This window comes from Marmota marmota, unplaced genomic scaffold, assembly GCF_001458135.2.
Source record: "Marmota marmota marmota unplaced genomic scaffold, marMar, whole genome shotgun sequence".
NCBI lineage: Eukaryota > Metazoa > Chordata > Mammalia > Rodentia > Sciuridae > Marmota > Marmota marmota.
In genome coordinates this window covers 63,533,264-63,555,691 of record NW_025999968.1, presented here as the reverse complement: position 1 = coordinate 63,555,691, position 22,428 = coordinate 63,533,264, and the positions used below count along the sequence as shown (strand labels likewise).

The following is a 22,428-nucleotide window of genomic DNA, read 5'->3' as shown; positions in this document are numbered from 1 at the left end:
GTGTATAAGAGACAGCCTGTCAACGGCGGGTGCCACGTGCTGGAGGGTCCCCACCCCATGGCCGCACCAGGGTCCTGGCAGGTGCCAAGCATGGTGGGCTGCGCGGGATCTGTGTGCAGGTGGCGCCCGCCCACGTGTTCAGGGCACAGGAGAGACGGGCCGCTCACCAGGTGATCGGGTGTAATGGCCACGGAGAAGACCTTGATGCCCAGGTGTTTGGCCTCATTCACGGCGTCCTCCAGGCCCCCGCACGGCTCCTTGTAGCCCTCCAGTGGGTGCCCATCGGTCACCACAATCAGGTACTTGTTCTCCTTCAGGTGGGAGCCCCTGGAGGGCGGGCAGTGGGAGGCCCCTTAGAGCTCCCCAGCTCAGAACCTGGAACTGCAGGGTCAGGACCCACAGAGCAGAGGCCCGGGTAGGGCTGCTGCCTCTGTCAGACTGGCGGGAGCCGTCTGTCCTGACGGTAAAGTGCTGAGATGGAGAAGTTCTGCTGGGGCCACATCTTTCTAAAAGCCTCGGCTTCGAACGCGAGGACCACTCACCCGATGAGCAGCTCCTCCAGCCCCTTCTTGATGGCACAGTCAGTGTAGGTGCCCTTGCCGAAGTACTTGACAGCGTCCACGCTGGCCTTGAGCTCATCGCGCCCGCTGGGCATGCGTGTGAGCCCGCGGATGATCTCCACCTCGTCGCTGTAGTGCAGGGCACCCGCGTTCCACACCAGGTTGCGGTCACACCGGTAGTACCTGCAGACCACACGGCATCCTCTCAGGGCCACAGCCCTGCCCTGGGAGGTGCGCAGTGGGCGTGTGGGCAGGGCAGGTCAGTTCCAAATGGCACACTGGAGTCCCCATGTGGATGAGAGGCCTCCTCCCTGCACCAGAGAGCACGGCCTGGGGCTCTCAGTCTCACAGGTGGGGAAACTGAGGCAGGAGAGCCTGAGCAGAGGGATCAAGGACACCCCAAGGGGGCCACTGAGTCACCCGGCTACTGCGGAGCTGCCCCCCAAGGACAGTGCACACCACCCCTCCTTCCTCCACCTGGTCAGCTGGTCAGCAGGGATGGGTGGGGCCAGGGCTGAGGCCTGCACTGGAGGAGCCCATGTGACCCCCACCAGGGGTCCCTATCACAGGAGGGGGCAGGTCCTGGCTCTTGGGGCACACACCCGCCCTGTCCACTTGTGTCCCCAGCTCCCCAGTAGATCCACAGATGGGGCAGGACAGCAGTGGGTGGGGGTGCCCTCCCCATACCCAGAGCCCTGCGGGGGACCCCAGAAACTATGCAGATGGGTGGCAGGAACTAGGGACTCGAGGGAACTCCTGTCCAGGCCCTGGGCAGGGGGTCTGCTGGCTCACATGGGCCAAGCAGGGGGTGGGCCCAGCCAGGCAGCAGGCAGCTCATGCTCAGGGCCAGGTCCCTGAACCCACTGGGTTTCCTCTGGGGAACTTCAGTTCCTCCTGGGTTTGGGGCTTGAGAACCCCACATCTTACCTGGTCCCCTCAACCCTCTGTTGGCCAGGGCTGCCCAAGGCCAGCACTATGTCACCCCCAGGCTCTTGCCAGCTTCTGGACCAGGACCCTGGGAGGGGCTCAGCAGCCTCTCAGACGGAGGTTGGGGTCAGGCTCTGCCTGCGTCCCCTGAGCCCCCAACACCAGGACAGCCATTGGTGTGCCCATACCTGTCTCTCAGGTTGTCAATGAAGCGCTTGGTGAAGGACTTCACCTTGTCCACCAGGGCCCCATAGGGCTTCAGCCGCAGGGCCACACTCTCAGAGGTGTCCAGCACAAAGAACAGGTCCACAGGGCAGTCTGGGCCAGGAAGGGTCTGTGAGCTGGGCCAGTGCCCACTCCTCCAGGCCAGTGGCTCCTGCCGCCCCCATCCCCCACCAGCAGGGCCGTGGGCCACAGCTCCCAGCCACAGGGAAGAGGCCCGGCCAGCAGGGGCGGGTGAGGAGGGGACACAGGCCTCCTGCCTGGGCCTGGGCCTGGGCTGCTCAAGACTTCTTCCCGCTAACTTTTCAGGTTGAATCTGAAGCCACAGGGCATGACCTCAGCAAAGGTTATGCCCGCAGGTCTCCCTGACTGTAGGCCGGCTGCCAGGTGGGTGGTCAAAGGGGTCAACAGCAGTGGGCCCAAGACAGCCCTTACGGGAATAGAACGCTGACCAGGAGTGAGGGCCATGGGCTCCCTGGGAGTGGGTCCCTCTGGAGTGTCCCAGCTGCGTGTCCTCCTGAGAATGGGCTGTGACTGGAGCCCAGGCCCTGGTGGGGACGTAGTCGGACACCTAGCTTCCTGGAACAGGGAGCAGGCTGGGACCCTCCGGCCCCCGACACTCTACTCTGTGGCTCTTGGCTCTCCTGCCAAGGTCGGGCAGACGGTCTGGACCCCGTGTCCCTCCTGTCCCTCCCGATGCAGCAGGCTGGAGCCAGCCTCGCAGCAGGACACTAACCTTGGAAGGCAATGGCCCTCGCGGTCTCAGGGATGTCCTGGGCGGCCACCCACCAGGCCTGCAGAAGCAGGGGCAGCAGGGCATGGGCCAGCCTCATGTCTCGGCCGGCCTGGGGCACCGCTGAGCGAGGGCCGGCGTCAGGGTGGGCCTGGGTGGACTGCAGAGGAGGGCTGTCTTCCTCAGCGCTGCTCGGCAGGACCAGAAGGGCGGACGGCGGGCGGAGGGAGGGGCGGGGGCGGGGCGGCCGGCTGAGTCACGCTCCTCCCGCCCGCCCCGCAGACCTCGGGAAGGCAGCAGCCCCTCTCCCCCAAGGCCTTGGACGCCATGGAATTCATGTGCCCCCAGTGTGGCCTCGCTGCCGCTTTCCGTGGATTGTGCTCCTCGTAAAGTCGAACAAAACAGAAGCCCCGAAGAACCGGAGGGCGCGGGCGGGGGGCCAGGGTCTGCCCAGCCACCGTTATTTCTCCTGGGTGGCCCACTGTTTAGTTGAGCACATGTGTGTGCAGAGGGCACTTGGGCTTGGCCACGAGGACGCTCAGAGGCAGGGCGTGAGCCCAGAGAAGATTCCAGAATGCTGGACCTCGTGATGCCGGCCGTCCTCAGCCCAGCGCTTTATAACGCAAAGACCCACGAAACAGGACGGGAGTTTCAACACAGCGACCGCTAAAGGGCTGTAGCGGAGACCCTTTAAAACCCAAGCTCACTCCCAGGACCCCCAGCCGCCCTCTCCTCGGCCCACCCTCCCTCAGAGTGCTACCTCGAGTCCCTGGCCCCCCACCTGACCCAACCTGGCTTCTGAACATGGCCGCAGGCCTTGGAGCTGCCCGCAGAGTGCTGAGCAGCAGCCTCCGTCCCTTCACCCTTAGGGCACCCAGAGCTCCCAGGCTGGGCATCGAGCAGCTGCAGCTCTTGTGCCCAGGGTTTGGGGAAGGAACGGGGGCCACCGCATGTAGACCCCAGGACAGTGGAGTCCCCCCCCAGGGCTCTGGACACCTGCTGTCCACTGAGGCTGGACCACCCTGTGCAGCGGCGACCGGTCCTGGGAGCCGGGCAGCTAGGCTGGCCCAGTCTGAAAGGAGGGGCAGGTGGAGCCTGTCACCTTCCGTGGGGGGACAAGGGGCCTCCTGGTCCCATCCTGAGTCTGCCTGCCCCAGGGACCTTTCCACGTCTGCTGCAGAACACAGCCCTGGCACAGGCCTGCAGTGGGAGCCTGGCAGCCAGAGGACCTGGTGGCACCAGGGCTCCTCAGGCCAGCACCCCTCAGTGCACATGCCCACCCCTGCCTCACCCAGGCTGCCCACAGTCACCCCAGGGAGGCCTCTGGGGAGGGCAGGCCCAAGGGGCGCCTCCCACCTTACAGCTGCGCCAGGGCCCCTTCAGAGGCTGTTTCCACGTCCGTGCAGGCCACAGGCCCCCGGAGCAGACAGGCCCCGTAGTGCCCAGAGCGGGGCCACTGCTCGGTGTCCACTCGCTCCCTTGCAGTTGCCCCGGTGACGGCAGCAGCCACACATGCCCTGCCAAGGGAGCACAGGCAGCTGTGGAAGACCAGTTCCCAAGTGCCGTCCCCCAGCATTCTGCCCCTGCTCCCACCCTCCTGTCCTGTCCCTCTGTCTGTCTCCCTCTGTCCCTCTGCCTCCGTCTCCCTCCCTCCAAGCCCACCAGGCCCACCTGGGCTGCCCGCTGGTCTCTGGTGCAGTGTCTGCCTCCCAAACCAGAGCCAGGCCAGGTTTGAGAGGCCAGTGCCCAGTCCTGCTGCCTTGCTGTCCTGGGCAGCCTGGCCTTGGTGCAGGGAGGTACTGCCTCAGAATGGCCAACAGAGCACCAGGGGAAGGGGCTGGAGTGTGCATGTGTCCAACGGCAGAGGGGGTAGCAAGCCCACCCTCCCCTTCTGCTGACAGGGACTTGGGCCCCAGGCAGGTCCTGGCCTGAGGTCCTGAGCCAGCCTGGGGCAGGGGTCTTTATCCCTCTCTGCCTCTCACCCCCAGCACCACCTGGCTGGGCCTGCGTCCTGGGAGGCACAGGGAGATGGGCAGGTGCACTGGCAGGACTGCCTGGTCAGGGAAGGCTCTAGGAGAGAGGGCCGGGCCCTGGAGGAGGCCAGCCTGGGCTGTCTTGGGGATCCGTGTCTGGAGCCCCTGCCCTTGGCCTCTGAGGACCCCCAGACCCAGGTCCATGGGCCCCTGCGGAGGCCACAGTACCAGTAGGGGGTGCCTGGGCTCCTCTTTCCTCCCAGCTCTCTGGGCCCTGCGGCCTCCCGCAGTGGGCACAGGAGAGAGGAAGGAACCCGCCCTGTGCAGACCCCTCAGTGGGTGGAAGGAAGCTGCAGGGAGGCTCCCGGGCGAGCGGAGCTGGGCCTCCCTGGAACGCCCACGGCCTCGGTGCCCAGGCTGCACCTCCTGCTCCGCGAAAGCCTTTCTCCCAGGGGGGAGAAGAGGGGCCTACAGGTGTGGAGAGCCAGTGTGCGGAGACGCACGCTGGAGCCGAGTCAGGCCCTGGGGTGTGGCCAGGGCTCTGGGTGTGTCGGCTAAAAACACGTTTTACAAAGGAAAAACGCCCCCCCCCCCCCCNGCAGCAGGAACCCCCACCAGGCCTCATGGACCTTGCAAAGAGAGAGGACTCCCGGAATCTCCAGGCTCAGGCAGTGGCCCTGTGCCCAGCCCAGATTTCCTCTATGTCCTGAGGCCTCACAGTGCCTGTCCACAAGGACAGCAAGGGTCCTTGCCACAACCCGGGCCACAGCTGCGCACCCCCGGGCTGCCCGCGCCCTGCACGCCGAGCCTCCTGCCATGTGCTGGGTGCTGATGGTCAGCAGCACCCTGGACACCCGGGCTGCCAGCGCCACCTCCCCGCGGGAGCTGGAGGATTAGGACCTGCTCTGGACACGCCACATGACTCGGGGAGTGAGAGCGGAGCCTGTGGTGGGGTTGGGCGTGAGCCCAAGGACGGGTAGTCGGGGTGCCCAGGAGCCCCAAGCAGTGGGTGTGGTACCAGGAAGCCGCCTGGGTGGGGACACTCAGCCCCCGGCGTCCGGGGCTCAGGACGAGCTTTATTTCCTTTCCCGGCCTCCACTGTTCAGTGAATTTTCCTCCCAACTTAGGAGATGATTCATCAGGGAAGACGCTGTTTTCCACGGCTACACACAGTTTCCATGGCGGCCTCACTGCGGAGCACCCCCACGGGCCCGCGGGGGACGCTGCCCAGGCCTCCTGCCTCCCCCACCCTGGCGCGGACTGCGGTTCTCCTCCCGTCCAGGAAGCCGTCCCCTGGGCGGCTCCTCCATGAGGGGCCCTGCAGTCTGTCCGCCAGCTTGGGCCACGTTCGAGGGCACCGGGGACAGGTGGCTCCTGTCTCCCAGCAGTGGTGGCCAGCTGCCCAGTGAGTCACCAGGGCAGAGCAGCATGAGGGGCCTATCCTGCTGCTGGGCAGCACTGGCCACAAGCGGCCTCAGCACTGGTCGGCACTGGTGCACCACCTTCCTTCAGGAGCCCCCAGGTGCCTCCGGGTGCCAGTTGACAGGGAGCCACCTCAGTCGCGGGGCCTCCTAGGAGAGGCAGCATAACAGGGCCGCGGGTGGCCAGCCAGGGAAGGAGCACAAGCCACCGTCCACGTCAGAACCCGCAGCTCAGGGTTGCTGGCGCCCTTGTTGGCGCGGGTGCAGGACACCTCCCCCTGTCGGGCCAAGAGGCCAACCAGCAGAGCCCAATGGACATGCGTGCTCACTGTGAGGGCCATCCTGCTGACTGGTCAGTCGCGGCAGCTCCCAGTGAAGAGTCTGGGCACAGCCTGAAGGCCCCACAGCAGGGGTGCTCACTAAGTCCAGGCCTGGGCGGCAGTCCTGGGCCACGGCTGCTGTGCACAGCATGCCCGCCCTGGCCCATGCCCACCTCAGGAGCTCCCCAGAGCGCACAGGGTGGCATGCTGGTCTGTCCTGGAAGGGTCTCTGGGTATCAGGGGACAGAGGGGCCCACCGTTCCCTGGGCCTGTGCCGCGGCCTCTGTAAGTGCTCCCACATGCAGGCACGATGTTAGTGCAGAGCCCTTGGCACGCCCCCTCCCGCCAGCTCGGAGGCAGGCGATAAGTCGGGCTGGCGTGCTTCTCCGCCTCTGCCTGGCCTAACTTATTTCTGTTCTGTTCCCTAAAAGCTGAGGCTCCTGTTTTCTGGTGAGAACCAGACGCGGGGGCCCTGGTTGTGCACACAACTATTTCAGAGAGATGGCCCCAGGGTGGGGCTGGGCCTGATGCCAGTGGAGGGCCACCCCCAGGCAGCAGTAGGCTGAGCCTGGGGCGCCTGGTGGAGTCCCCTGCTGGCCACAGGGCTCCAGGCTGAGGCTATCTGGGGCTGGTAGCAGGCCATGTGCCCCAGGGCAGACGTGCTGGGGGCTTTGGTCAGTTGGAAACCTGAGCCAGCGCACACCAGTGCTTTCCTCTTCCCTGAGGAAGGCAGGGAGACCCCTAGAAGATGGCCCATCCCACCCCCACTGGTTCCTAGTGGAAGTTGGTCATGGAGCCCCCACCTGTGCCCTGACCCGGCAGTGCAGCCCTGAAGGCTCGGTGGACACGCAGCGCCCACCCCCCAGGTGGCCAGGGATTCCAGGTAGAGGCAGGAGCCCACATCTAAGCCAGGAGCATGTGCTGCAGGACGTGGCGAGGCCCACGGGGCAGGACCCTCAGGGGCGCAGGAAGGGGCTCCTCAACCAGGCTGGCCACCCCACCCTGGCCCTGTCTCACTGCCCGGGCCTGGAGACCCCTTCAATCTTGTCTTCTCCGCAGAGTTGGGGAGCTTGGGGTTCACGTGGCCGGCCAAGGCAACAGACAGTCAGCAGGAGGTGTCCATGGCCACTCTGCTGGCTGATGTGGGTACCTGGGTAGAAGCCTCAGCGTGGGGCCACAGAGCTGGGCACATATCCTGCTCACCAAAGTCCCCAGAGTCCTGGCAGGGAGCCCAGACTGGGCTGAGTGGGCAGGCCAGGTGTCCTGTGGAGGACAGGACTGGGGTTGTGTCCAGGGGTTCTTGGGTAGGCAAGAAGCCTGACTCAGAGATCTCTTGACCCAGAGGCCCTCCAGGAAAGCCTGTGTGCTGGGGAGGGGCTGGCCATGTGCCCAGTGCAGGGCCCTCCACTGAGGCCGCTGCCCTGAGACTGGCTGTAGCTGACCACAGCACCCCCAAAGACGTGCAGGGACCCTTGGAGACACTGACCCAGCAGGACACCTTCCCTTCCCAAGTCTCCGCAGGGACCCTGCCTGGCATCACGGGCCAGCGGGGCTGGACCCAGAGCTGGACTGGGGCTGGACGGGTTAATCTTCTCCATTACCTCACGCTGGCCTCGTTCTGTGGAAAGAAAACATCTGGCAGGACGTTCTTCCGCGTCGGAGCCTGGGGGAGAAGCCTGCTCCCTCTCAGAGCCCAGCACAGACTTCGGCAGAACTGGGGCCCCAGAGGAGGGGCTTCCCAGGAAGCACGCACAGCTGGCCGCCTGGCCCCAGAGCTCGGGGCTCCCACAGCCTGGCCAGGGCGCCAAGCATTCCTGGAACCGGAGCCACTTCCTGTCCTGCACCCAGGGGGCTCAAGGGAAGCTGCATGGGAGAGAGAGCTGCCTGGGGCATGCGCGGGACCCCGGTCTGGCGCGGGACCCCTGCCTCCCCTTGGACTGGGCTCTGCTGGGACCCACGGGTGGGGTGCCCCCTGCCCCACTGGGCTTCACGCCCGCTTGCCCGCCCTTCATGTAGGGGCTGCAGCCGCCAGCCAGCCAGTCCCCATCCCCATCCCAGCAAGATGGGGTGTGCTGGGGGCGGGGGTGGCAGGCCCTCCCCCCGCTGTGCCTTGGATCAGGGTTTCCCTCACCCCCACGCTGGTCCTTGCCTGGACAGACCTGTTCCTGCCCCTGTGGTGCTGGGCTAGAGGACGGCCCTGGCCACACCCCACCCAGGGCCACCCGCATCAGCTGGATCCAAGGGCCCAGGTCACAGGAAGATGAGGCCAGGGCTCCAGAGGCCAGAGCTCCCTCACCTGCTGAGCACTGGGGAGAAGGGGTGCCCCCACCCCTGCAGGGGACAAGCACAGGTGACCCCAGTGCTAGAACTGTGGCCAGCACCTTGGACAGACAGGAGTTCCACACAGGAACACGGGGCCACTCGGGCTTTCTGACCACACTGTGACTCAGAGAAGCCGTGAGCCCTGCCTGCCGTACCTTGGGGGAGGACACCAGGAGGCAGGGGCAGTCTGCGTTGGTCCCAGCTCTGTCACCCACTAGCCATGTGACCTCTGGCCAGTGACATGAGATCCTGGAAGCTGAGGCTCCCCAAATTGGGAAGAGAAACCCGGCTGCTGAAAGCTGGTGGTGGGATCATGGTAGCAGTCCCCTGGGGGCTGAGGTCCACCCCTTCAGGGATAGAAATTTTCTTGGTGGACACAGGGAGCTGACAGGAAGACCCACCCCAGCCTGCTGCCCCACATCTGGTTTCCATCCCCAGGGGACGTGCTGGGGGCAGGTCTGTGGTTCTCAGGGACGCCCGGGCCTCCCTTCAGACCCGGAGTGTGTGGTGAGAACCGGGCCGTTCCGTGCCAAGGGGCCTGCTCTGCTCCACTCCCTCCTGGGAGCCAGGGTCTGGCCTTGCTGGGGTCCCCACCTAGTCCAGTGGGAGCCCTGGAGGAGGCCCCCCCAGGTGCCAAGGCCTGGGAGCCCCCGCTGGGTGGCAGAGGACTTGGGCTTGTAGGTCCCAGTCTGCTCAGTCCCTCTCCCCGGGTTGTGGCCTCACTGTCATGGGGTGCAGCCCCCAGGAGGGGTCAGGTGCCCATGCCCCTCTCTGATGCAGTTCAGGACAGCTGCAGAATGCTGTGGGCAGGGCGGCCTCTGAGGAGAACCCAGATCAGGGGCAGCCGGCCAGTTCCCTGTCAGGGTCCCAGCCCGGACTTCAAGAGCAGGGTCACAGCTCAGCTCAGAGGTGGGGCCGGAGGCCCGAGGCTGGCCCTGCAACAGGCTGGACTCCCGTGGGCACAGTGTGGCTGTCGTGACCTTGACAATGGCAGTAGGAAGGTCACAGGCAGGCTGGGGACCCCAGGCCCTGGACACAGCCACCAGCAAGACACAGCCCCTGCCTTGGGGACCTGCAGCCCCCAGAGGGCCCAGACTGCAGACTGGGGCCACTGTCCAGAGCCACAGGGGCCACGAGGCCATAGGCTCCGAGCGGGAGGGGCAGGGCAGGCGCCTATTGGTCCCCACTCGCCGCCGTTTGCCTCCAAGGTGGTCGGCTCTGCTCCCCAGCCCCTCCTCCCACCCTCTCCCCTGCCCTGGGTGGAGGAAGCTGGCCAAGTGGTGTTGCCGGGCAATCGTGGGCGGGAGGCGCCCTCTGCTGCCCACCTGGCAACTGTGCTGGATGGACAGGACCCAGACAGGGGCAGCCCTGCCTCCCTGCCTCCTGCTGCCTGCCTGCGGGCCTGGGTCCACCCCCTCAGGCCTGGCTCCGACGACGCTGGGCTGCAGCACTCGGGGTGGGGGACCCCCCCTCCGGCTGGCCTCTGTTACCGGCAGGGCTACCAGGCGGAGGTCAGCAGGCTCAGCCCAGGGATGCAGAGAGCAGGTGACAGCCTCTGTTTGGGTCATCTGGCTCAGCTGCCGCCAGGCTTGCACCCCCACCGCACAAGCCTGCAACCCGCTGTGCAGAGAAAGCCAGCCCTGGCGCCTCGGCCAGAGCCCCCGTCACCACTGCACTGGACCCTGGCCATGTTCTGCGCCCATTTCCTCTGAGCCAGGCGGCAGTCAGACAGCAGGGAACCTGTCTGTGGGCCCTGGGAAGCAGGGTCACTAGGGAGAGTGGGCTCTGTGAGCAGCGTGTCCCAGGCCCTGGGGGGCCGATGCGGCCAGCATGTGCCCTGGCAGGCCTGGCAGAGCAAGCATGGCCACTCCACCCCTGCGAGGACCCAAGGGGGCAACTCACTCGTCTTCCTCTGCAGGTGAGGATCAGGGTGTTGAGAAGGCCAGTGACACCCATGGCCTCGGGTCGGGCTCCAGGTGAGCCAGACCAATCCCTCTGGTCCCTGCTGGCCTTGAGTCCCTGGAGGGCAGGGCTCACACAGAGACACGGGTCATTGTCAGGAGCAGCCCTGGGTAACACGCCTTCACGTCCTGACGCAGGGGCAGTCCTGACCAAGGGCTCACTACTGACCAGGGGCTCACTACTGACCAGGGGCTGTCCTGAGCAGGGGCTCAGTCCTGACACAGGGGCTCAGTCCTGACCAGGGGCTGTCCTGACCAGGGGCTGTCCTGACTAGGGGCTCAGTCCTGACCAGGGTCAGTCCTGACCACGGGTTGTCCTGACTCAGAGGCTCAGTCCTGAACAGGGGCTGTCCTGACCAGGGGCTGTCCTGTCGCAGGGGCTGTCCTGACCAGGGGCTGTCCTGACCAGGGACTTCCTGAGTCAGGGGCTCTGGCCAACCGCTCCATTTCCTAGTGACTTGGGTGTTGTCCCAGCGTGGAGAGCAAGGCGTGGCTCCAGGTGTAGACGTCACCTGTGGGCGTTGAGCTACACTCCCATGTCCCTTGTAATCCCCCCTTTGCCCTTTTGGGGATAGAATGTTCCATGGAGCCTCCCCTGTGCATTCCCTATGTGAGACGGAAGAATTCGGGTGGCTCTCTTTCCTCGGACCCTTCCGGTCGCAGAGCCTGGAACATTGGAAAGGTATTCCTGTGACTGCTGCTTTCTTTGTCGTCGTTGAGTTACTGGAGTCGTCAGGTTTTGTGAACCCAGCACAGGTCCCCCGCTCGGATGGATGGCCATAGGTCCTGGGGAAGGGCAGGGCAGAGCACAGCTTCCAGCAGGCAGGTGGCTCTGGAGAGAAAGGGAGAAGGGGCTGGTGGGCAGCAGATGCCATCTGCACAGCACATGGTCCTTATGACGGTGGCTGCTCCTGCCATCACCATTTACACATGTGGAATCAGACAACCAGAGGCCCCCAAGGCTGCCGGGCACCCAGAGCTGGCTGGCAGGGGAGGCCAGCAGGGGAGGCACGGTGGGGAGGCCAGGACACCTTTGCCAGGCGAGAACAGGGTGTGGGAGGCTGGCCCCTGGAGTGTTGGTGCCTCCTCAGGTGTGACGCGTGGACAGCTGTTGAACTCCCACGGACAGTTGGATTCCCTCTGCTCTCCACCCTCCAGTAGCTCACCATCTAGCAGGTCTGCCTCCCCATCCGCCCTCTGACGTGGCTCGTTGGAAAAGCACTCATTTCAGAGGCCCGTCCCTCACCCGGCACTTCACAGCATGGCTTGCTTCCCGCCGTGGCTCTCCCGTGGCTCTGACGGCTCTGCCGTGCCCCATTCTTGTGCCTCTGTCTGCCCCGCCCAGTTGTGATGGCAGGTGTCTCCAGCACAATCTGGGAGGGGTCAGTGGCCTCCCCCCTGCAGCTGGCTCACCCTGCTTTGGAGAGGCCCGGCCCCCATGGAGTATCTGGCAGCGATGCCCCTTGGGCAGCCCGCAGCCGGGACCACGGGGTCACAGCTGCAGGTGTCTGCTCAGGAAGGAGCCCTGGGTACCATCCACGCACCGCCGTGGGGCCCGTCTGAGTGCAGACATCTGTGGGTTTCCAAAGACAGGGGCCTGCTGCTTCCTGACCAATGTGTGTCAGTGCTGGCTGGACACAACTATCCAGTCAGCGACACACGTCCCCATGTCACCAAGCGTCCCAAATGTGCACACACACACAGTACAGGTAAACGTCCCCCAGAGGCCCGTGTGCCCAAGGCTGTGTGGCCAGCCAGTGGTCCTGCGGGCAGGTGGTGAACGGCAGAGGGCCTCAGCAGAGGCAGTTAGGGCCCAGGGTGTGCCTGAGGGTGTGACCATCTGTGGGTGCTGGTTCCTCGTCTCCACTCAGCAGGGACGGAAGAAAGGAGCACCGAGTGGCAGCAGCAGGTTCACTGCAGAAGAGACAGAGGCTTCTCTGAGGAGAAGGTGCCCTGTGCCGGCAGCCAGGTGGGGTTGGGCCTGTTCTTTCTTTAATGTTTTAAGTTGTAGTTGGACACATACTTCGTGTTATTTTTATGGGGTGCTGAGGATGGAACCCAGTGCCCCCACTGCGAGGCGCGCTCGGCTGCTGAGCCACGGCCCAGGCTGCTCCTCTGTGGCCTCCAGAGTTCTTTCCTGGGCTCCTCCCGTGGCACGCTCCTGTGAGTGGCTGGTGCCTCCTGTGTCCACACGTCTGCCCTAGTTTTCTGTTGGATCTCCCACTTAGGAGCACGGGTGCAGAAGTGTCTGTCTGATTGGGTCCCCGCTTGCGTCCCGAGCACTTTCATCAGGCAGGAAGTTGCCCTCACCAGGAGACCCTCTCCGAGCCCCTTTGTCCTGCCCTGCCCCGACCTCCTGGCTCACCACCTTGCCCAGGCTGCGGGGCCCTCGTGCCACGGCCCCCATCCACTCCTCAGAGGAAGACAACTACCCCTCCAGCTACTGCCGGCTGACGAAGGGCGTCTCCCGAGTGACCAGGATGTCCTTCTGCAGAAGGTCGAGGGCAAGTGGGAAGCAGCTGATCCCCGGCCAGTACTGAAGGTAGACATCAGTGGGTCTGTCGAGGGGTCTGGCTAGAGGTCTGGGGGGAGGGCCTCTGGAGCTCCACTTGTGACACCGTCTGGAGTTTTATCGTCCCTATTCAAGAGGGAACAGTGTGAGTGAGCAAACTGATGAGGTAAGGACCAAAAAGAAGAAGAAGCGCGAGGGCAGCAGAGGCCCAGGGAGAGGCCAGGAGGCAGCCCTCACAGCTGAGGACCATCTGCTGGACCGTGTGTCCTTGCCCCTTTTCCTGAAGACACTTTCTGGGTTGGGTAAGAGTGCTGTCTCTTCCCAGTGGTAGGGGTGATGGGGAGACCTCAGACCCCTCCGCAGGTCGCTGGGAAGTAGCAGGGTGCCTGAGGGGAGACCCCCTCCTCTACGACCCAGGTGGGGCCCTTGAGGCGCAGCCTGTCGGGCCTCTTCAGTACTGGGGGCGTTCAGAGGGCAGGAGCGGGGCGGCTGTGGGACCCGGTAAACAGCTGCCTTGGCTGCTACGTCTGATGCCCAGGAGCATGGACGCCTGCCACCCGAGAGGGCAGGAGGTGGCCTAGGAGGTGAAGGAGCTGCTCGGCGTGCCAACAGGAGTGTGCGGTGGTGAGCAAGCCCCGCTCCCTAGGCAGCGGCGTGAGCACAGGTGCCAGAGAGGCATGTTTACCTGCCTGTGCACTTCGACCCTCTTGTCTTTAGAAGGCTCTCGGGCTAGGGGGACAGGGGGTCGGGGGGACAACCATGGCACCTCTGCCCTGGCATTAGCAGGAAGTGGCCCTGATGCATCTCAAAGTCTGTCCCTGCTGCGTACCCAGATCTCCGAGTCCCGTTGATCACTGAAGAACTCCCAGGGGTGGATAGGGTGGATAGGGCTATCCACAGGATGATCAGGTCCCTCTGGCCTGGCAGCGCAAGTGTCCACTAGAACTCCTCACGGGAGTGGAGGGCCTTCCTTGACCTCAGGTAAGAACGCGGCGGCACCGAGGTCATGACAAGCCTTTCAGGTCAGTCCAGGTCCTTGCAGCAGGGCCTGCTGCTGGAGAGTACGGCTGTCTGTAGCCAGAGCTGCCCTTAGAGCTCAGGATGCTCAATGCCCTGGGAGGGCAGGACAGGAGGGGCCTCCCCAGGGTGAGTGTACGTGCCTCGGGCACCAAGAGTCCACTGCAGCACGGCTGCGGGACACCCAGGCCACCCTGGCCACCTCGTCCAACTCCTTACTGAGGTATCCCGCTGGCTGGGAGGGGCCCCCAGTGATTGAGTGACAGTCCCAGTGCCACTCCGTCCCTTTCTGCCACACAGAAAAGTCAGCTGGGCGGCCAGCCCAGAGCAGGGGCCTGGGTAAGCGCTGTCTTCCTCCCTCTGGAGTCCAACTAGGGACTGCCCGTGCGCTTCCTTAAGGCTCTCACAGAGGGGCCTCCCTCTCAGCACATCCAGGGACCCAATTCTACAAGGTCCAGGCGTCCTGGCCCTGAGCTGTTTACTGTCCGAGGAAGGGGTGCGGGAGTGCGGGTGGGATTCTCTCTGGGCCAAGCGTCGAGTTTCCCCTCCGGTATCATGTCCAAGTCAGACCTGGGTCGGCACAGCTGAGCGCCTCTGGGGACACTCTATAACCCAGGGCCAGGAATTGGGAAGAGAGCCCTCAGAGACTCTTTCCTCTGAAGGTCCACCCAAAAGGTCATCTACACACTGAAGGAACACTGTGTCCAGTAGGACCAGTCCAGGAGGCCTTGCACCAGTGCTTGTCCAACAGATAGGGGCTGTCCCTAAATCCCTGGGGAAGGACTGTCCAGGTCACTTGTCCTCCTGATGGGTAGGGTCCTCAAAGACAATTAGAGGTGGGCTTTTTGGATGTCAAGGGATGCCAAAGAGGGGCATCCTTTAAATCTAGGACATAAACAGGCAGCTCCCTTGGAATCCGGGTAAGGAGAGTAGGGATCTGGAAAGACTGGTATGAAGGGACCACTGTTCATTGACTATGAGGGTCTGGCACTGATCTCCACCTAGGGGGCCCTTCAAGACCCCAGTATAGGAGTACTATAAGGGCTATAGCATTCTAGCAAAGTCCCTGTTGTTTCAAACTCCATAGGATAGGTGCCAGTCCCTTCCCACCTTCAGGTTCTGAGGGTTACTGTTTGGGGCAAGGACAGGAGGAAGGACCCTTGAGGTGAATTCCCACAGGTTGCAGTCTGGGCCCTCCCCACTGTACTGCCCATGAATGTCCCTGCGCTTCCTTAAGGCACTCACAGAGGGGTCTCACCTCTCAGCACATTCAGGGATCCAATTCTACAATGTCCAGTTGTTCCAATTCACCCGGTCCTCACCCTCTGGACACCCAGTGTACACAGTGACGTCCGTCTGGTCCTCAGTCCTCCTGACACCAGTGTATACAGTGATGTCCATCCCCATCCTCAGCCCTCCTGACACCCGGTGTATATATTGACGTCCGTCCCCGTCCTAGACCCTCTTGAGACCCAGTGTATACAGTGACGTCTGGCCCCCGTCCTCGGTCCTCCTGACACCTGGTGTACACAGTGACGTCCGTCTGGTCCTTGGTCCTCCTGACACCCAGTGTACACAGTGACGTCCGGCCCCGTCCTCGGTCCTCCTGACACCTGGTGTATACAGTGACGTCTGGCCCATTGTCTCTGCCTCTGTCAGCGTCCCAGTGTGGTACAGGGAGGGGACTCCGGGCTCCCACTCTTGCCAGCCAGGTTGCTGCCCTCCTGCTGCAGCGTAGTCGTCTCTAAGACCTTGTGCTTTTCAAGGAAGGTCAAGTGTGACTCAAGAGCAACAGGACACCTCCCTGCACAGTCATAGAGACTGATGATAACCGCTGGAAGGTGGAAGGCAGCTCTGGTTCAGTTCCCTAGGTCTTTCTTTATGTCCCTTAATTCAGCCAGTGAAAGGGGGACATGCACCATCTCAGGTCCACACCCCTTGCCCCAGCATCGCCCTGAGAGGAAGCAGCCCTGAGCAGCCCATTTCCCAGCACCTCTGGGATCACAGGTGGAGTGTCCCTGGAGGAGGGGGCCTGGGCTCCCGTCCTTTTAAGTTGGGACGGGAAGGGGAAGCCTTTCAGAAGACAGTGGTCTTAGGACCCATCACCTCTCCTTCCGATGGGCCCAGGGGACCTCCTGAGCAGCTGGTATAAGGTCCCCTTTCCTCTGTCCAGGTTTTCCTGTTCTGGGGTTTGGTGTCTGGCTCAGGGCAGCAGACGAGGGTCTGAGGGTCAGGCGTGCAGTCCTCTAGCTCAGGACGATGTCTCAGGTAAAGGAACAAGTGGACTAAGAGCTTCACTCCATTTACTCTCCTTGCTGAATAGTATTGTGATTTAGGGTCCCCCAGGGGGCCACTGTCCTCCGTTTCCTAACGGTACTGGGGCCAGGCCTCAGTGCAAAGATCAAAGGTCTTCTTTTTAACTGGGGTCCAAACGCTCCCAGTTTTTGAGCAGATAGGAGAGACGTGGATTTTCAAAGAATCTGATCCCATCTGGAATCAAAAGAAAGAGAAGATCCTGTCGGGGTCACCCAATCCCATCTCACTCTCTTACAGATCCGAGGGGCGGCTGTGATCTGTGAATCGGGTCGACTGTCTCCGAGGGGGACCGTGTCCATGCGGGGACTTGCTCACCCACGGCCTGTGGTTTTGGGACCCAGACCTCTCTGGCACTTCCCTTCCCAGAAAGCACATCACTCCTGCCTTATCCTGTCACAGAGGAGAGTGGGCCCTCTGCTTCCTGGGCGGAGGTTCCCAGCGGCTCTCCTCCGTGACACTCTTCTGCCAGGGTGTCCCGCCTCACGTCGGGCTGAAGCCATCTACTGAGGTGACAGAAATGCCCTGCTGAAGGTGCGGGCCCTGGGGCTGAGGGCATGGGAGGCCCCCCTGGGGACGCGCCCCTGTGAGCAGGCACCAGCGTGGTCCAGCACCTTGGAGAAGATGGCTAGGTTAAAACGCAGGCAAGAAGAGTATGTTCATAATGACACAAACCAAAATTGAAGACATTAATTACTCCTGTGTTGTTTCGGGGACAGAAGAGGGGCATGGGAGTATAAAAACCCCATAGGAATAAACAGGGATTACTGTCAGGTCGGTGGTGGTGACTTAGGAACAGAGCGCCAAGCAGCCCGCGCACAGGAAAGAAACATCAACCAGGCACCCATGGAACCGCCTGTCCATCAGCAGAGCCTCCTGGCCAATCCTGGATCTCAGCCAGTTCCCCCGACCAACTCCACTGGGACAACGGACTCTAAGAACCCCCTTTCCTGTCCCAAGCCCTTCCCTTCCTGCCATAAGCCCCATAAAATTCCTGTCTGGTGGAGCCCCCACGCGGTTTCTCCTCTGACACTCTTCCCGGCTGCTCTGCCGCTCTGATCGAGTTGTGCTTGGGAGTGACATCCCAATAAAGCCTTGTTCAACGGTCTTTTTAAAATCTGCCTCCTTTTGGTTGCCGCCGCAGCCTGACCTTACAATTATGTTTAAAATACCACAGTTAATGTGTAGCCAAGTGGAAGAGAAGTGTGTCACCTCAATGAAAATAGAAATGGAGTATAAAAATGGGAAACGGGAAATAAAGTAGCATAAATAAAGTCTAACATTACAATTGTGGCACCTTCCACTTAGAACACAGAAAACCTTGACAGAAGGCAAGATCTCATAACGATGATCAGTCTGTCATAAGCTAAAGAATAAAAAAGTTGAAAATAAAAGAATGGAGACATCAGACACTAGGCAAATACCCAGAAGCATCTTGGTAAAAACCCAGTGTCTGCAAGGCAGAGACGCCTGGCATCTGCAGGCACCAGAGCAGAGAGATGCCCCACCCGGCTCAGTGCACCCCACCCTTAGCACACCCCAAGCTGGCCCCGGCACAGCAACACGGAGCCCTGCCCCGAGTCTAAGCAAGCTGAGCAGAAAGCCCGCTGCCTGCCCTGGGGCTGCAGCCCTCACTGCCGGTTCCCTTTCCTCACCCTCCTAGCCACCTCAGACAGCCCGCACTCACCTGGGGGTTGTTGGTGCCCCTGGCACCTCCTGGGCCTCCCTCCTCCCCATTTAAGAACCTGGTGATCAAATTGGGCCCAGTTGGATCATCCAGGATTATCCCCTCACTTCTAGGTCAGAAGAGCAGAAACCTTAACTAGTTTGCAAACTTGATACCCAGCATGCAACATGACGGAGTTATGGCATTCATCCAGGGATCACATACAATGTCCTGGGGATGCTCTGCCTCCCACATGGACCAAACCAGAAGAGAGTAAGTGAAGATGGTCAAGACCAGGCCATGCGGTGACCAAGAGGCTGCGAGATACGGGACTTCACATCAAGTGAGCAGAATGCACATCTGTTCCAGAAGACACGGGACAGCCACAGACACCACAGCACTGGTCACAAGAGGGTCAGTGCCAGAGAGGGTGTGAGTGCCTACCATGAGCAGTGTACATGGAAATGAGCAGGAGCTCAGAGGTGTGGCCTTCAGTAAGCACTCAGAACCCGGGTCAGGAGAAATCGGGAGGGAATGAGAACCAGCTGGAACCGACCGACACAGGTCAGGGGACATGCCCAGAGCAGCACCCAGAACACACAGTGCTGAACCAATCCCCAAGAATGGGGTCAGGAGTGAAGAGCTCCACACAGCAGCCTCTGGAGGAGGAAGAGCGCAGCACCACGGTCAGTACAGCCAACAAGGAGACAGGACCTAGGTCCTGGGAAAATCAACACCACAGCAAAGCAGAACAAGCACCCCCAGCAGAAGCCAAAGGAGATTCTTCAAGAAGGTTAATAAGAGCTATTGATTCTGACAATGTCAAGCAAGAAAAGGAAGATGAAATCCCCACTCTGCCGGACACCTGGTGCCTGCCCCAGTCCACCCTGCCTGGCCTCTCGTTGAGGGGCTCGAGCCTGGGACAACCATGGGCCTTCCTTGTACTGTCTTCGTCCAGTTCTGCTCTGGATCTGCAAAAATCCAGGAGCCGTACACGTGCCCTAGGGTTTCCCCTTTTGTGAAACTCGTGGCCTAGAAAAGCTGTTCAAGAGTCCAAGGATGCAAATAATGGCAAGGTCGACTGCAGTGTGCAGACAGAAACTGTCACAACCCAGGGACAACAGGAGCTATGCGAAAAGAAAGACCAGTGCAGAGTCCCCAGAGGATCTCAGCTGTTTAAAATGGACCCGACAGGGGCTGGGGCTGGGGCTGTGGCTCAGCGGTGGAGCGCTCGTCTGGCATGTGCAAGGCCCTGGGTTCGATCCTCAGCACCACATAAAGATAAATAAATAAAATAAAGCTATTAATAAATAAAATGGACCTGATAACACGAAACACCTTCTTTGTAGTTATCTCTGCCCTTTTTCTCTGAAACTAGAATTTCAGATTGGTTATGATTTACCTGATACTTAGAGGAACTACATGGTGTTTATGTTAGAATGTATTTAGTTACATTTAATGACCTTGTTCCTGAGCTCTATTTTCATCACAGTAGTTTTTACTTCTATTATTGCTGTTTTAATAATATGAATAAAGGGCTTTGTGCCAGTAAACAGTACCTCAAGTCCACATGACACTGTTTCTCTAATGCTGTGCGTCCTTCTAACTGAATGGCTGAGTCTCCTGTGAAGTAGTACAGACGACACTCAGGTGAATACTGTCCAACCCCATGGAGCAGTTTGTCTGTGAGGGTCAGTGGCTGCTGTTCATGCTCGAGGAAGATGGAAAGGGAAGAAATAGGGTAACATTTTTGAAAAATGAAACTTCTTCTACATAAATGTCTCATGTTGTAAAAATATAATGCTGTTGCTTTCGTTCCATTCCTATGAATGCAATGATTATTCTCTTTAGTTTGTTAAAAAAAAAAAAAAAAAAAAGAGGGACTGAAAATAGAGAAACAATTATAGACGGAAAGATTAAAAACCTACAAGGACACGATAAGCAACTGTATTAATGATTTTGAATCCCAAGATCAATTCAAAGGAAAACAGACTTCCCAAGTCAGCAGGTGAGGCTGTTCTCACCTCTTCCCTTGGTGACAGATCCGTGACCAGCCCGACAGACCTCTGCCTCACCTCTTGGCATGGAATGACGTGTGCCCACCTCACACAGCTGCCGAGGGAGCTGTCCTGTCGATGGCAGGGGAGCCATCCGTAAGCTGGGGTGAACAGTGTGCCCATCCCAGCTCCTGACCAAGCATCCCCCACTCCCACGAGCTGGGCTGAGCTGTAGGCTGTGGCACGGGCCCTGGACCGTCCTCCCTCCCTCCGGGAAGGAGGAGTCTCACCTGTCCCCTCTCTTGCATGGAGGTGAAGTCATCTGAAGTTAGGGGAAGCAGGGCTGGCTGGTCAGGGGGAGACTGTTTCCAGGCACACAGCCAAGGGCCAAGGGTCAAGCACGCCCTGGCTTGCCTCACCCGCCCGGGATGCTCCTCTACCCCAACCTGTTCACGACTTCTGGGGGTCCTTCCTGTGCCCCATCCAACACTGCACCTTTGATCCCTCGTGCTGGGTTTTATCTTGTTGACACTATCATTCTCTGTCCTACTCATGGTAGGACACAGCTGCCATCTGCTGCCCAGCTAATGGATGCTGGGGAAGGCCAGTGCCTTCCATTTCCCTGTGGCCTCCCCAGGCCTGCAGGTCCCAGGGAGAGACCCTCTGCCCTAGCCTGCGGGCATGCTGAGTGGCCAGGCATGCTGGGCTGGTTTCTGTGCCACTTTGCACAGACCACATGTGCCTCTGGCCGGGACCATCCTGGAGGAAACCTGGAAAAGTCACCAGGCAGACGAGAAGCAGGTTCCCTCTGAGAGGGGTGTTGCAGCTGGCCAGGAGCCCGGGCCAGAGGCACATGTGGTCTGCAGCCCAGGAAGCTCGACAGGTTCCAGGCTAGCTGTTCACCTGCAGGGACCATGACTCCCCAGGAGGCACCTCTGGGGTGAGAGGGTGTGGAACCCCTCCCTGCCTGGGTCCATCTGCCTCTGCCAGGCCTCACTTGCCTTCTGGAGGGTCCAGGAACCCGGGCTCGGAGCTTGTAGTGCTGGGACGGGAGTGCAAGGCAGAGGTAAGGTGCCATCCTGTCTTGGCTCTCCTGGGCTCCCCCGGCCTTGGGTCTGGGTCCTCTGGCCACTCACCCCGAGGGAAGAGAGGGTGCAGGGCCTCAGCACTGAGGGGGCATGCAGGTGGAGAAGCCAGGTGAAAGGACCTGCTTGTTGGCAGGACGCGGTTCCCTGAGCTGGGGTGTGGATGCACTCCATACTTGACAGCAGCTGGGCCACGAGGTGGGGCCAACCTTTGGTGCCAGTGGAGGGTGGGGTTTTCACCCTTGTCATTTGAGTCATGTGAAAATTCAGCGGCAGAAGGGCGAGAGCAGGCTGTGACAGGGGCGATGAACCTGAGCTCACGGTGAGAGAACCCAGGTGCTCTGCCCAGCAGGCTGGCACAGTGAGGATGGGCACTGGGGGCAGAGACGAGACGGAGTCGACGGGGGAGGCGCACAACGTTTATTAAACTCCAACAGTGCACAGGGGCTTTCTGGAGAGGCTGCACTCTCCAGTCACCCCGGAAGACGCCTGGGGCCCACAAGTGCCTCCCCCAGGGGACATCCCTGTGGAGCTGGGCCCCATTCCTTGGTCGTCCCCCAAGCCCCCCCTCTCCCGGGCGTCCCCACAGGCTGCAGATTCCAGCACATGGCCTGGGTGGGAATGTGAGCCAAGGCAGCGTGGCTCTGAGGGGAAACTGGGCACAGGGGAGAGAGCGCAGGGACCTTGAGCACAGGGACAGCAGGTCACAGGAAGTGTGCCAAAGCGTCAAACCAAATCTTGGACAGTCACACGGACACTGAGGGACAATTCTCTACAATGTCACGGATGGGAGTTCCCCGAAGCGTTACAATACTTAGCAGTGCATGCCAATGCATGGAGACAGGCTCCAACTACCAAAGGGGGCGGGCGGCCGAGCCTGGAGTGCAGACGGCTCGGGGCTGGTGTCTACTGCATGGACCGTCGGTACGTAAGAAAACTACTTGTATCTGCGAGGAAGGGCAGGCGGTTTGTACAGAGTGCGCCAGCCGGTGAGGCCGTGGGCTCCAGCGGTCAGGTGCACAGAGTGGCCTGGGTAGGATTAGAGCGCGCCCATCCCGGTGACCTCGGACGTCAGCCTGGAACAGACAAAGGCATAGGGGTGTGTCATGGCACTCCTGTGAGGTGGGTGGGGGCGAGGTAGACAGGGTGCAGGGCACCCTTGTGGCCTGGCATGTGGTCCTAGCAGCACACTTATGGACAAGGCACAGCACACAGGAGGCAGGCCGACTGGAGCATCCACAGGGACTTCCCTCCCTGCCCATCACTGGGTCACACTGGGGGATCTGGTCAGCAGCCATAGCCCCTGGGCCTGCCCCTAGTGGGCGATCCTGACCTTCTAAACCTCACTCCCCTGACCTAAGAAGGGATTTCATAGTTCTCACAAGAATGACTGTGACCT

At 61.4% G+C, this 22,428-nt stretch overlaps 3 protein-coding genes across 19 annotated transcripts in view; all 3 read right to left on the bottom strand.

The window, feature by feature from the left end:
- Col6a1 (collagen type VI alpha 1 chain) overlaps nt 1-2,660 on the bottom strand; it is a 15,979-nt gene extending 13,319 nt beyond the window's left edge. The window contains exons 1-4 of the mRNA XM_048803956.1: nt 2,446-2,660; nt 1,676-1,805; nt 543-743; nt 55-327 (exon numbers count right to left, since the gene is read on the bottom strand). Coding sequence (XP_048659913.1) covers nt 55-327; nt 543-743; nt 1,676-1,805; nt 2,446-2,542 — 701 coding nt within the window. The 5' untranslated portion in view covers nt 2,543-2,660. The remainder of the gene's footprint in view (nt 1-54; nt 328-542; nt 744-1,675; nt 1,806-2,445) is intronic.
- A 525-nt stretch (nt 2,661-3,185) lies between these two features.
- On the bottom strand, nt 3,186-21,865 carry LOC107136554. Its single transcript, XM_048803955.1, has 6 exons — nt 21,839-21,865; nt 21,496-21,801; nt 8,592-8,601; nt 7,758-7,870; nt 7,307-7,419; nt 3,186-3,959 (listed from the first exon to the last, which is right to left on the bottom strand). Exons 1-6 carry the CDS (start codon nt 21,863-21,865, stop codon nt 3,800-3,802), a joined length of 729 nt encoding a protein of 242 aa, XP_048659912.1. The 3' UTR covers nt 3,186-3,799.
- Nucleotides 21,433-22,428, bottom strand: part of Pcbp3 (poly(rC) binding protein 3) — a 166,863-nt gene continuing 165,867 nt past the window's right edge. For all 17 annotated transcript variants that reach the window (XM_048803804.1, XM_048803803.1, XM_048803794.1 and 14 more), the window contains one exon: nt 21,433-22,105. In XM_048803804.1, coding sequence (XP_048659761.1) covers nt 22,069-22,105 — 37 coding nt within the window. In that variant the 3' untranslated portion in view covers nt 21,433-22,068. The remainder of the gene's footprint in view (nt 22,106-22,428) is intronic.

What these genes read in the sequence shown, in the direction of transcription:
- LOC107136554 (XM_048803955.1), bottom strand. Translation starts at nt 21,865, where the DNA reads ATGCATTGGCATGCACTGCTAAGTATT. An exon ending in CAGAACGAGGCCAGCGTGAG is followed by an intron (nt 7,420 to 7,757) that starts GTAATGGAGAAG and finishes TGTCCTCCACAG; the next exon opens with GACACCTGGCCTGCCCACTC. An exon ending in ACGCTGAGGCTTCTACCCAG is followed by an intron (nt 3,960 to 7,306) that starts GTACCCACATCA and finishes CTCCCTTGGCAG; the next exon opens with GGCATGTGTGGCTGCTGCCG.